Below are 13,983 nucleotides of genomic sequence, written 5' to 3' on the forward strand. Positions count from 1 at the left end.
TGTACCTAACAGTAGACTTAGTGATTATCACTCTGAGCATTTTAACTGATATTCACTCATTAATGACAACGTTTTCTGAAATACGTCACGCTGAATTGTTTACCTATATGTATAGTCTTAATCCTATGTTAAAAAATAGGAAAACCTATTCCCCGCAATGTAATTATGTATGCAAAACACACAAACAAGAAACACTGGAAAATTCACTCCTTATTGCTTTATTAAAAAACTGAATAAAAACTATTTCAGATACAACAACATAGTTAAAAAAAAGTATAACAAATGAATAATACCCCACAAAAATTACCAGTAGCCCAAGTGATATGTAGTTCATACATAGATAACATTGTACACTGAGCTCACGCCTCCTGGTCATTAACAGGAAAAGTACAAACAAGACAAATCACTTTTTGTATTCAGAAGTACACAGTACACAGTACACTTGTCATTACATATTCATATTATCATTTGCGTAACCTATGAGCGTTGTTAATGTTAAATGTCAAGAAAGAAATAAAACTGTCTACAACAGCTCATACAATAACTGCAATGTATTACTATTATAAACACACAAATGTCGTCTTTGACGCTTCTGTTAATTAACTGTGTGATGACCTAGGGGTCTCTCACAAAGGTTTTGAGAGTCTAGTCTTGTATTTTATTGACTTGCTCCGCAGGTCATGACTTCATTTAACGTAATGTCTAGGTAACATTACTAAGGTAGGCTATTAGAGACAGTCATACTGACTTAATAGGAGTAAAAACAGTCAGCGGGGCTTGATTCGTTTACCAACTGATACATTCACGAAATACAATCCATGCTATCAATAATCACGCTCAGATGTATATCAACAAAGCAAAAACGGCGTTGTCTTGTTTGCCTCTAGTCGAAGGAGTGTTTACAGTCACACATCTGATGTAGATGGTACTCTCTTCCGGTTGCAGTGGTCCTGATGCCTGTTTATAGCGATGTAGTCTAATCCTACACAAAATTCCGAAGTTTTTGTCAGGTTTAACTCAATTTTTTAAATTAAAAATCATATACTTAGATTTTGTATATTATCTAAATATTCGCATTATAATTTATGAGACTATGAATTAATATATCCTCGTATTTTACCCTCCGCGATAACAGGCATATCTGAAGACACCTTCTTACCCAGAATTTTAGTGTGACCTCTACTGCAGTTGAAAATACTTGGGAGCGGAGGTTGAATCCATTGATTATTGACGATGTAACCCATTTCAGTGAGGAGACGTTGGCAGTTTCAATGACAAATATCTTTATGTTGTGCATAACCATTGTAAAAAGAGCTTATGTCCTCCTTGCCGCTTGATTTCCGACTCGGGGAGCTCAGTGTTGTCGGGGTAGAGTCCGTTTCATCTGCACTGCATCAACATGGTGAGTGTGACAGACAGACGAGCACCTGAACGCAGCTGGTTATTTTTACTTAGCGCACTTCACTGGTAGAGTCTGGATTTTAGCATCAATTTTACATGCGATGTTGCTTACCTGTCTCTTCTCTCGGCAACTTTATTACTGTGATTGCAGTCTCGTGTTAGCTTAGCTTGCTAGCCGGGGCAGGTGCTTGTTGCCGGCTGGCTAGTATAGCTAGCTATCTAGCTAACGTTAGCTACAAGTGAACGTTGACTGCAATCTAGTGATGTTAATAGTGTGAAACGACCCCGGGGTTAAGCAGCGCTCAGTTACATTAGATAGTCTTGCAGGAGAAAGACTGGGGATAACTCAGCCCTCTGCATGCAGCATCAACCATACCACTTTAGCACAGTTAGCATACCATCTAGCTCACAGCAGGATCCGTTTGGGGAAATCGTGGTGTGTTCACCTACGTGAGCTGCTCAGTGTGACCTCAGGATGCCCTCAGAAGATATGTGAAGTCAATTTAGTGATATATGTGAAGTCCACTGCTCATTTTGTGTGATATATATGTCAAATATCTTATATTGTTATATGGTAGAAAGTCAGTGGTTTAACGTTTTTTGTTCCAGGATTTTATAGGAAAATATTTGCATTGTGCGCTTGATAGATGTTAACAGTCAGTTGCAATGTGTTTACGTTTGTTAATGCATTTATTTATCTAGTTCTTACTACATCCATTAGTGTAACTAGCACAACAGAGTATTTCATATTGGATGTTGTTTACTAAATACTTGGCTAAGTTAATTTGTATTATCATTCACATAATTATCAAAATCCGCAGCATATTATCCTCTGTCACAGAAGCTGGGGAAATACCACAGTTGTCAACAGTGACTTAAGAAGAGAAAATAGCATTATTTATGTTGAAATGATTGCTGGTTAGTACCTTTTCATTCTTGGAATAACATAACTTAGATAAATGTATGAGCATCAGGTCTGATGATGACGATCTACTGTACAATATGGCCCATCTCTAACCACAGCTGCAACATGTCTCTCAGGAAATATAGTCTACACTCAATAATTAAATATATCCAGGAGTAGTTAGTCTGAAAAAAGTGGAAAATAATCAGATCAATAAGGTGTTTCACTGCTTCAGTGATGGTTTATGGGCAAAATACCAGTGAGGTGTTTGAGCGCTTACAGATGGTGGTTATCACTGCAGCCCCCACTCCCCACAGATTTCATTTTGCTGCTATGTGGAGGGGGTCAAGCGGACTGGGCAAGATAAGAGAGTCCATGCTGGCTCAATTTCCCTCAGGCCTGAGATCCTTGCAGGTCCCCTGCAGAGAGTGGTCATCGTTCACCAAGCTAAGGCTGTGTGCTTTTGACCTATATAACATGAGCATTACTCACATGAAATGAAATGTCTTGAGTCAGAAGTTGTTTGGTCAGGCGTTACACCTTAGTGAGTGTAATGGCCAAATTAATGGCACCCACTCCCTCCTCTGTGACCTCCGAAGAGATATTGACTTTAGCTTGTGGTGCTTACCTCATGCTGGTAGATACTGGGGATCCCCATGACAAATTTAAAATCTAGGTCTAATGTACAGGTCTGGCCTCATCACCTCCCCAGTCTAGATGTCATTTATTTCCTTCTCCTATATCTGCTGCAGACTGACATCGATTTTAAACCTTCAATCAAACATGCCCTTACTAGTCTGTATATGTAGTGTATGTGTAGTAGTAGTAGTAGTAGTATAACTGCAGATCAGTTTCTGAAAAATTGGAAAAATTACTGCATGTTGGGAAGTTTTTGAATGTAGGAATCAGAGGAAAGCTGAAGTAGCCCCCTGTTTTGTTATTAATAACTTCTGGATTACTAATGATGAAACTTTTTCAGATCTGCATGTCAGCAGAGTCTGTATTTTATTTTGAAATTTAAGATTGAGTCCCGTATGAGTTTTACATGCTGTGCAGCACATATTCCATAAATGATTCTCAAAATTGCTGCCAGGATGCACATTAAAAAATGTGAGATTAGCATTTTAAATGGCCCATTTAGGGTGAATTTGGGCTCTAGTGAGTAGAATAAAGTTACGCCAGGGTTATTACTGATGGGTAAACATATTGAAAACATGCCCAGGTGCTATCCCAGCTGTAAGCGTGCTGTTGGAAAAGGGGGGAAAGTGATTTATTGGGGATTAGTTAGCTAATTGGTTCTCTTTACTCAAGTGTGCACAAGTACAGATATCAATGATTCCTACTGATTGCCAAAGAGAGGGCCAACATGCAGACCTTACCCTATACTGAGTGGATAAAAGCGCAGCATGGTGGGAATGATTCTGGCCTCTTAATCCTAAGTGAATATTGATCTAAGTGTGCGGGGTTGGTATTGAGCTCCTTGTTGCTGAATCTTTGGGCACCTACCGCAGGAGTGCTGGCTGTTCATTCTCGTCAGCACACTGAGGCTGACATATTCCATATGTTGTAGACAGAGTGTAACTTATTGAACAGTGTATTTACACCTTTAAATGTGCTCACATCGCTGTGGCTGGATGGTTAATAATTAAAACCTTTATGAATACACTTACAAATCAAGCATCAAACATCTTAGTGGCTCCATATGCTCAGCAGAGTAGTGTGGGGACTCACTCAGGCACTTCAACCATGATGCCACATAACATGATTGATGAGTTGTCATCGACACTTAAATCAAGGTGTGAAAAATGTCAAGGCATTTGAGAATGGATGTCAGAATGGTGATACAGTCTAAATGTGTAACTGTAACATTGCTGCTGGTTGCCACAGTATCTCTTTGCCTCTGTATCTTTAAGGGCCGAGCCACACCAAGTCTGCGGTCACTTGTTGAGCCGCTGGTGAGCACCTGTCGGCTTATTTTCTATGGCGTCTCCACTCTGTTTGCATTAGTTGGAGCCCTGTCAGCAGCTTTTCAGCTGATTTAGCATGTTGAATCTGTAGTGGACCTGTCTTTGAGATAGACCACTCTGATTGGTTGGTCAGCACCAGAAGAGAAAAAGACCACTTACAATTTCTTATCATACATATTGTAGATTATAAGTAGATATAAACCATATGAGTTGAACGAGAGTGGTGTGAAAATAGTAAGTAGGTGCTGCTGTTTACGGAGTGCTAAGTCGTCTTCGGCTTTCGCATTTTGAATGACAAATAGAGACTAGCACCACCTACTGGTAGAGAGTTATTTTCTATTTCCACTTAATGGGCCCAGACGAAGGTGAAAGTGAAGCAAAGGTGAAGACTTCTACACAGAGCACGCCCTGTATGTTTGTTTATAGAGAAGTGAAGGTCATTCTGTGTTTGAACTCCAGGTCTTAATCAGGGTTGTGGAGGCTAATCTTTCAACAGCTTTTCCAGTATTGTTTGCAAATAAAACATGCTCTCGTGTGGTTTATATGGACTTATTGAAACCATTTTGCTCATGTTTTGTCATTGGCTGCATTATTAGTAAAATGCCCGACTGCAAGAAAAGACTTGTTTCTAAATTTGATTGAACCTGTGAGCGTTCGCGATCTTGTAGTGACAGGATTGGTAATGAAATGTCCAACTTTAGTTTGAAACCCTCAGTGGGAAGACATGTTTCAGTAGACCTATTCTTCATATGTGTAACTTCTTTATGGCATGTATAATTGCTATTTAAATGTCACTTAAAACTCCATCCTGTTTCCACAGGGTGTGATCGGTGTGCAGCTGGTGGTTACCATGGTAATGGCCAGTGTAATTCAAAAAATCATACCTCATTATTCCTTCGCAAGATGGCTACTCTGCAGTGGCAGGTAATGTAAAATCTTCTACATGCTGTTTCAGATAGTTAGTCAATATGCTATTCATTTCATCAGTTTTCTTGCCTCCTAAGAAGTTCATTTCAAAAAGAGTCTGGAACAATGGGGATCAAAGTGCGGCGAAGTGTTTTTCTTTTTTTTTTCTTTGATAGAAGAAGAAAAAGAATCATTAAATCATACTCCAAAGACCAAAGGGCATCAATATATTGGGATGACCCGAGAGGACGGTGCATAAAAATAAAGTGCCTGCCCCATTTCCCCTAATTAGTGCCACATATGTTTTTCAGTAAACAGCTTCTTGGAACACATTTAATAATTAATTAAGTTTTCTTTTCAGTGCGCACATTTTTGAACAACTTTTACCCTGAGCAGGAGGTCTGGGGTGTCCCTTCAGAATACTTTCTAATTAATTTTCTACAATTAATACATATACAGGGGAAAACAAGCGGTCCTTCTTGTATCCCCTCTACCACACAGAGTTCTCTTCAAGATGCTCTGGTTAAGGGTTCCTAGACAAAGTTAAGGAGGTTGCCTAAAATGTTTCTCTTCAAAAGGATGCACTTAAATTAGCTCTTATTTCAAGCTCAGTCCTTAAGGGCAGATAGCCTTACTGTTCGAAAGCCTCTCAGGTGCTTTTTTTGTAGATGTGTAACAGACTTTCTAATGTAAAGTAAAGCTTGGAAACATGTCTGTTTTTTCCTGTGTATCTTTGTTTTTTGGGGCAAATCTCAATCTGTAACAGCTCAGAGCTGTTAACTTACTCGAAAGCTAATGATTAAATCAATTTTAAGTAGGATTTTTTATATCATTGCTTCACTGAATGAGATGAAATTGGATAATATAACATCTTAATACTTAATAAGATTTTCATTCTAGTGTGTTTCAGCACAAAACTTAGGTGTTGTTTCTATACTTCAGAACCACGACCCACTTTAGGGCATTAGAGGGGTTGGCAGAGGTGTGACTATTACATCCATCACAACCTCCCCTTCCATTGTTTCACCTATTGAGCATATTCAGGCGAAGGAGTGGAGTGAAACCAAACCTGGAGCATAAATTTATGGTCTATAACCAACTAGCTTCAGACTGAAGAAGCAGCTTGGATGAGTAGTGAAACGTTTCAACCTAACAAGAAGGTCCAGGCAGTTGAGTCCAGTTGCCATGACTCAACTTCCAGATAACTTCATCTGGACGACTGAGAATCTTCACCAACATACTCCAGAACGAAATAATAAGAAAAAAAAAAACAATTTTTTCTCCCTTGTCCACAACTTTAAAATATCAGTTTTATTGTGTATATCTTTCTTTCCCTTCTTTCTCACTCTTCCTCCATCTAGGTCTGAGCCAAATATCTCATCTCCCTCCCTTTCTTTGTTCACAGTCTGCAGTGGTATCAGCACCCCACGGAAGATGAGTTGAGGAGCTTAGCTGGGAAACAAAAAGGACCGAAGAAGAAAGACAGGTAGGTTGGAGGGGGGGGATGGGGGTGGTGGTGCACAAATGAAGTAGGGCTATTGTTTGGGGGTTGGGGAAATGTAGCGGCACAGTGGAGGTATGAAAGGCGCCCCTTTCATCAGAGCAAAAAGAAGAGATGAGAAGCAGACGTTTGAGGTGGATGGAGACCACAGGCACGTCGGCAAAGAGATGAGGATGATGTGTTTATGTGGCTCATTTAAGACCTGTTTGAAGTAAGGACACAAAAGTCTGTTTTTGTTGTTTTCTTCCTTTATGGCTCTTCATCTGGGCTCAGAGCAACTTTGCTTAGATGTGGCCCTGTCTAGCGAGACTTGGTCCCGTTTCTTGGAGCCATTACTTTTTCGGCTATTTTAGGGGATGGCAGTTTAAAAGGATTGCATCCACTCTGAAATCAAAGTTTCCCAAACAGCATTATACAGTATCTTCAAAGTGGTCAGATGTCAAGCTTTGATTCTGGAAGATGATTTACCTTCAAGATGGCTTTTCCATTAAAAAATGCTGCTATTCAGTTTTTCGGGCTGCAGGTAGATGTTGAACCATATGTTGAATACAGAAAACTAGTGCTCTTTACTTTTGTACGCTCCTTTTTTTTTTTTAAACGTGAATTCAAATTAAAATCAAAGTTAATCCACTCTGTGTCCACCTCCTAACTTAAGGCGGTTTTGTAGCATAGTTCTTTCTCTGACCCTGTATGAGGCAGGTCAAGGCTTTCTAGCACCACATGTTCTGTAATCTCTGAAAGAAAAAGATGGACCACTGCCCGTTTGCCAGCTCGTGCCATGCAGCTAAGTTCCCTTTGTTGAGAGTCTGACTCCCTCTGTGAGGGGTGAAGCTGAGCCCCTTTTTCTTCTGTCAGGTGCCTCAGAGTTTAAATCTGTCCTGGGCATGTTTGGCCCTAGAGTCTTACAGTGATATTGTCCTGTGAATCCAGCACACACACAAGGCTGAACAAACAAAGCCCAATGCCGAGGAGCAAGCCAGACACGTCCTGAAGTCTAAAGAGCAGCCCTCCATTTGCCTGCTGTTAGCGATTTAGCGATGCTTATGTATTGTCCCCTTTGGTCACGGGAGAGTTCAATTGTATGACTAGCAATACAAATAAATAGTCATCTGCCAACTTCTAAATTCACCACTAGTTGTTTTCAATTACATTAAAGGAAATATGGGATTTGAAACCTAAACAAAAATGTCTGCCAGAGCACTTTTTGTTTGTTTGTTTTTGTTTTTGTTTGTTTTTTTATTTGTCAAAATTCATGCTGCATTTTCAAGTTGCCTGCTTTGCTTCCTGACCCCTGCTTCACTGTCCTCTTCGCCCTAGGAAATACAACGGTCACATAGACAATAAGCCTCTAACAGTTCCCAAGGACATAGACTTACAGCTGGAGACGAAATCCATCTCAGAAGTCGACACATTAGGTAGAAATCTGAGATGACAAATGTCTTCTATACCTTTTCAATCAAAGAATTAATGTGCATGTTTTCTTATAGATTTTGATGTAATTATACTCTTTCTTCCTACCAGCACTGCACTACTTCCCAGAGTTCCAGTGGCTGGTGGATTTTACAGTAGCAGCTACTGTGGTCTATCTGATTACTGAACTCTACTACAGTGTGGCTCAACCCTCAGGAGAGATGAACATCAGTGTGGTCTGGTGCCTGCTGGTACTTGCCTTTGTTATGTATCCTTACATCAGTCACTCTTACATCTTGATTGTTCCTTTTTTCTGTCCTTACTGTCACATCTCATCGGTGTGTTGTTAAGCATGTGTTGGAAATGGTAACTTTTTTTGCCATATTGGATTGGTAACATTTGGAGTTTCAACTGAACAAACATTTTTCCTAATCAACCTCTGCACTCACATTGCATTATTTTCACTTTACATTCGTCACCACCACACTATTCATATAATAGGTTAACATTTCTTTGTCTACGAGGTAGAACCTTTCCCTCCACATTGATTGTTTGAGTGCGGCAGTGAGGGTGGGAAGCTGTAAAACGACTGCTATAGCTCCTACTGGCTTGACTGCCGGCACCTTTATGCTCCACAGCTACCTGCTATTTTGCTACGCTGAATGATGGTTAAATAATATGCATTATCCCTGCCACCAACCGCAGGGATCAATCTTTCCATTGCTCCGGGTCGGGCCCGGCTCACCACGGTCATATGGTGTCATTTCCTGCCTACCTCGGAGATTGGAGGCCCAATTTTCACAGCCCAACAGACTGATATGCTTCAGGGTAAAAGCACAGACTGGGGGAACCAATCAAATGGGACTATGAAGATGAGGGAATGTGCTGGCTCAATATATGTGTTAATGGGACACTTGATTTCAGTTTTCTTATTTCGGCTCTGATGACATGTTAAAGACATTTGCCCAGGAGATCAGCGCTATTGCTCTGTTAACTTTTCACTGATGACACAGGAGCAACACGCTCTTTAAGTAGCTTTAAGAATCTGCATCTAATAGTACCCTTCTGCATTTTCTTTCCTCTATATCCACGTTTGGCCAGTGTGGTAATTAAAGGCCGGAACATCATAGTCAAACATGACCATTTCTCTTTTCAGCCTCCTGCTGGCTCTAACTTGTCTGGTGTTTCACCAGCTGTCTTCACAGCACTGAATAAGGGCTACAAAAAAAAAGAAGACTCCATTGGATTGAATACCATTCTTGAAATGGACTGAAAGGGAGTGAAAAATTGGCATGCTGTCACCTGAAATGTTGCAGGAACTGAGAGTGTCATCTCCGTGGCGACCAGAGTTCACTTTAGAAACCTGCTCTGTTCTTGGCCTCCTGGGCAGTGTCGACGGGGGCAGAGTAAAATACTATTACACCTTTGATGGTACATACTGGTGCCAAAGATCCACGCATTCTGTACACACACATGCTGGATAGAAGGGTTTGAGGGGATGAAGGTTCACAGGGGGCTTGTAAGTATGCACGAGCCTGTGTGTAGATGAAAAACACTCTGACCAGTGAATACCTGTGGTTCTTTGTATCGGTTGATTGCGGAGACTTGCTTCTGTTTCCCTTGAACTTGTAAAAAGCAGTAAAATGTGTCTGCAAAGCTGTTCAGATTTCTTTATTAGCCAATGTGCTTCTGGGCATGGTTTTTCTTGACTCCCTTCGTACAGTAAGACCCTTTTCTCTCTGACGGCTCACTACTTCAAGCTGGAGGAAGGAGGCGAGCGCTCACTCTGCATTACTTTTGCCTTTTTCTTTTTTGTCAAAGCCATGGCCATTCTCATAGTCACTGAAAACTACCTGGAGTTTGGTCTGGAGACAGGTGAGTGCTACGCCGAGCTTTTCTAACAAACCGAATTACAGTTGGTCTCAGCGAGTGAGCCTCTCTCAAACATTTCTATATGTTTTAGGTTTTGCAAACTTCTCTGACAGCGCTCTACAGTTTCTGGTGCACCAGGGCTTAGATTCCCAGTAAGTACAATATCTGTATTCTCATAGTATAATTTTTTATGTTTTCTCTGCCTTCATGAATTCTTTATCACTCATGAAACAACAGTAGTACCACACTGTTTTTTTTCCCACTTTCACAGGGGTCCCATATCTAAACTCACCTTCAAGCTGATCCTGGCCCTGCTCTGCTCCATGATAGGAGCATTTCTAACTTTCCCCGGTCTACGATTGGCCCAGATGCATCTAGATGCACTCAATCTGACCACAGCCAAATTTACACAGTGAGTTTGCTACAGTAATTGCCTTCGCTTCAGTGTTCACTCATGTTTATTTCATTGAATACATTTGATTTGATACATTCTTCTTCATAATGGGTGCGGAGAGGCTACAAAGTCACAACAACCTTTTGTTGAAACATGACCTTTTAAAATCAGTTCCTCGTCAGGGAATATGCTAATGTCCTTTATCTTATTTCAGTTGCATATGGTTAGCCTCCCATTTTGCTGACAGCAATATCTCTAGTGAAAGCATATATACTGTATTTTATCTTGTCCCAAGTTAGTGAGTAAATATAAAATATTTGAATTAAATTGCTGCTGATGATGATGATGATGATCATTAAGTTGCCCTTTCTTGGTATAGTATAGTATAGTATAGTATAGTGCAGTTGTACTTGTCTCCTGCTAGTCAGTTTTTCAGATACAAGGGAGCTGTGAGTCAGATGAAGACTTCCTTAGTTGGGGCAGATTTCTATTTCAGAACTCACTGGGTGGCATGTATCCAGCCATGATAGGGGGTACAGAGCAGGGAGCACGTTGCATTCAGATAATCTACTTTGGCAGAGCAGAGTCTCCAAAATGGCCTCCTCTTCCATTCCCCCTCTTAACTGTCATGGCTTACATCCTCAGACCCTGTCACTAGCAGGGATTATCTCCAAGCCCCTCGAAATCTTTGCCTTGGTTATCTTCTCACCACTCTCACTGAAAGTTACATTGATAATATGGATCTTATTTCTCACTGTTAACCTCATACTGATATTAGAAAGTGAAGATTTCAGCGAGCTACTCAGTCTTTCCCTAAAGCACTGATTTATTGATGTACTCTATGTTTTCTATAAGAAAACGTAGAGTACAACTTGGGAGTAAATGTTCCAAATTATGTTTCACCTTCTCCTTCACATCTCCTTTTTTGTAGGACTCTGCTTCATATCAACTTCCTGTCCCCTCTTATAATGGTCCTGCTGTGGGTGAAACCCATTACCAAGGACTACATAATGAACCCCACTCTGGGAAAGGAGAGTGTGCCTTTGTAAGTTGAAGTAGTTATCCTTTATCGATATTAATTATTAACAACATGTCTCCTACTCATACATGTGTTCTGAGTGTTATAGCTGTGAATTACTGCTAAAATCATTATGTTCTTGTAGAGCCTACAGTATAAAGGACTATATGCATTTATGTTGGCAAAGGTAACTCAAGTAAAACGTTTTAGCACTTGTACTTGATGTCATAAACATTTAATGAAATTAAGATTCTGCTGAGGGTGTATATGCATGTAACTCTTTGCTGTGTCTGCCCTTGCCAATAGGACTCCCTTGATACCCAGCAAGTAAATTAGGTGCCATTCAAACTGGATGGATGAGACAACATTGCTAATTATATAATAATAATAATAATAATAATAATAATAATATTGCCCTTGCTTTTGTGCTGAAAAGTGGATGTAGAAAACACAAAATTAGTTCAGTGATTAAGAATTCACAACAGTACTGACAGACCTACTGTACATGTTTGTGTTATCTATTTGGGTTAAAAGGAACTTGTAAACATATTTAGTCATATATTTAATCTCTAACTGCTGTTATTTATTTTATAGCTGTTAATTTTTGTTTGTTTTTGTCATGTGTCAAACTTTCTCCTACTGCCGATAGTGAGTGTGATACCACCGAGGTCAAACCTGATGAAGTCTGATTTCATGATGCCCCCTTTTCACCTTTTATCTTTCCAATTTCCCCTTCGCTTTACTCTTTCTTAACAAGTATTTATGGCTCTTCTGCTCTTGCCTTTCCTTTCTGTGTCATTGTCTCTGCCTACTCCAGGTGATTAAGTAGATACATGAAGTATTGAATTAGCAAGCCAGCAAAACCCCCGTCCCTTCACCATCGTTTTCTAACTTCGCTCTTTCTTTTAATGTCAGGATGACTGAGCAGACGTATGATACGTTGCGGTTATGGGTCATCATACTGATGTGTATACTCCGGCTCACCATGATGAGGCATCATTTGCAGGCCTACCTCAACCTGGCCCAGAAGGGTGTGGACCAGATGAAGAAGGAGGCGGGGCGGATAAGTACCGTTGACCTGCAGAAGATGGTGTGTAAAATAATTCAGATTATTGGTCTTGATTACACCCAGCTGCCTCAGTAAGAGTTGTGCTCTGCAGAAGAGTGATCTAGAAATCAAGTGACTGACAGACAGAGAGAAACGAATCATTACTGGTCAAATTCAAGTTTCATATTTAATCACATGTTCCTTTAAAATGTACACTTTCTGAGTTTATTTCATCAGAACATATTGCTAAAGAGCTGATTGCATGAGCTGACATCATCTCATAAAACTGATGTTGGTCTGAGACCTTTTTTTTTTTTTTTTTTTTTTTATAAAGAACTACTGTGAATGAAACCTCTAAGTCTTCCAAGATGCTCAGTTTAACATTGCATGTAATACTGGTATTCTTCTTTCATTTCATCCAGGTTGCACGTGTGTTTTACTACTTGTGTGTAATCGCCCTACAGTATGTGGCACCATTGGTAATGTTGCTGCACACAACTTTGCTGCTAAAAACCTTAGGTGAGTCGTGCACCTTGATCGTCACGTTTAGAATATGACTTTCACTTCCACAAGTTCGAGCTACATTCTTCCTCTGCTCTCTTTACCGCAGGGGGACACTCCTGGTGGGTCTATCCTGAAGAAGACCTACCTTGCACCCATGAAATGAACTCTGACTCTGTGATGGGGGCAGCCCCAACAGCAGCTCCAACACCAGCTTCAGTGGTAGAAACAGGAGCCCGGGCATCAGTGGCCCAGCTGTCAGTGGCCCTGGGAGGCCTGCGGACTGTCTTCAGCCCCTTGCTTTTCCGAGGCCTCTTCTCCTTCTTCACTTGGTGGATTGCTGCCTGCCTCTTCTCCACCTCCCTCTTTGGTCTTTTCTACCATCAGTATCTTATGGCAGCATAGCATCAGCAACCTGGCAACGACAGCCAGACTCCCACAGAAGTACTGTATGTTCAGCCTGATCACAAAGGACTGAGTACGGGCTACAGAAGCCTATTGATGACTCTGCTCCACCTCCAACACCTTCTTTTCCTCCCTCCATTCAAACATCTCTCAAAGACTGACCATATCATCAGAGCTCCTGGTTCAACGTCCAGTGCTTCCTCCACAGATGACTCTGTGAACTCATTGTTTTTACTACTACGACCACTACCTTGTATTTGGAGAGCACGGTTTCTAAACCTTCATAGCAGACTAAAGCATAAAGTATGAATTACTTTATTAATTACAATATGAATCATTGTCAGAGGTGTATTCCTGTGAGAAACTGATCCAGTTTGCTGATTGAAATTTGAATGATGAGGTAAATAATGTATCTCATGCTGGTTCTAATTAATGTTACATGTTGAAATGCAGTGTGGCAGTCCCGCTCAGTTCCACCAGCTTTAGGGAAGCCGGTGAGGAGAGCCTAATTAATGTTTTACAACAGATCATATAATGAGTTTGATCCATCGACATCTTCAGATTCATGGTGTCTTTTACTTTAAAAAGCTCTAAATGCAGCCTCTTCCAGCTACACGCATAACAGTGGGAGTAAGATATCAGACGTTAGTTCTCCA

General features: G+C 40.6%; 1 protein-coding gene across 2 annotated transcripts; it reads left to right on the forward strand.

Moving 5' to 3' along the window:
• Positions 1 to 1,177: 1,177 nt before the first annotated feature.
• tmem161b (transmembrane protein 161B) lies at positions 1,178 to 13,635 on the forward strand. 2 transcript variants are annotated; one of them, XM_026343364.1, is made up of 14 exons: positions 1,178 to 1,402; positions 5,093 to 5,189; positions 6,223 to 6,230; positions 6,547 to 6,664; positions 6,780 to 6,890; positions 7,997 to 8,094; positions 8,201 to 8,357; positions 9,813 to 9,964; positions 10,053 to 10,113; positions 10,233 to 10,373; positions 11,287 to 11,400; positions 12,289 to 12,463; positions 12,844 to 12,940; positions 13,032 to 13,635. In XM_026343364.1, exons 1-14 carry the CDS (start codon positions 1,318 to 1,320, stop codon positions 13,325 to 13,327), a joined length of 1,710 nt encoding a protein of 569 aa, XP_026199149.1. In that variant the 5' UTR covers positions 1,178 to 1,317; the 3' UTR covers positions 13,328 to 13,635. The 2 variants fall into 2 exon arrangements, with proteins under 2 accessions (XP_026199149.1, XP_026199148.1); XM_026343363.1 differs by lacking the exons at positions 6,223 to 6,230; positions 6,780 to 6,890 and having other exon boundaries at positions 5,093 to 5,196; positions 6,584 to 6,664.
• The last annotated feature ends 348 nt before the right edge of the window (positions 13,636 to 13,983 follow it).

The sequence above is a fragment of the Anabas testudineus genome, chromosome 9, assembly GCF_900324465.2.
Source record: "Anabas testudineus chromosome 9, fAnaTes1.2, whole genome shotgun sequence".
Classification (NCBI taxonomy): domain Eukaryota; kingdom Metazoa; phylum Chordata; class Actinopteri; order Anabantiformes; family Anabantidae; genus Anabas; species Anabas testudineus.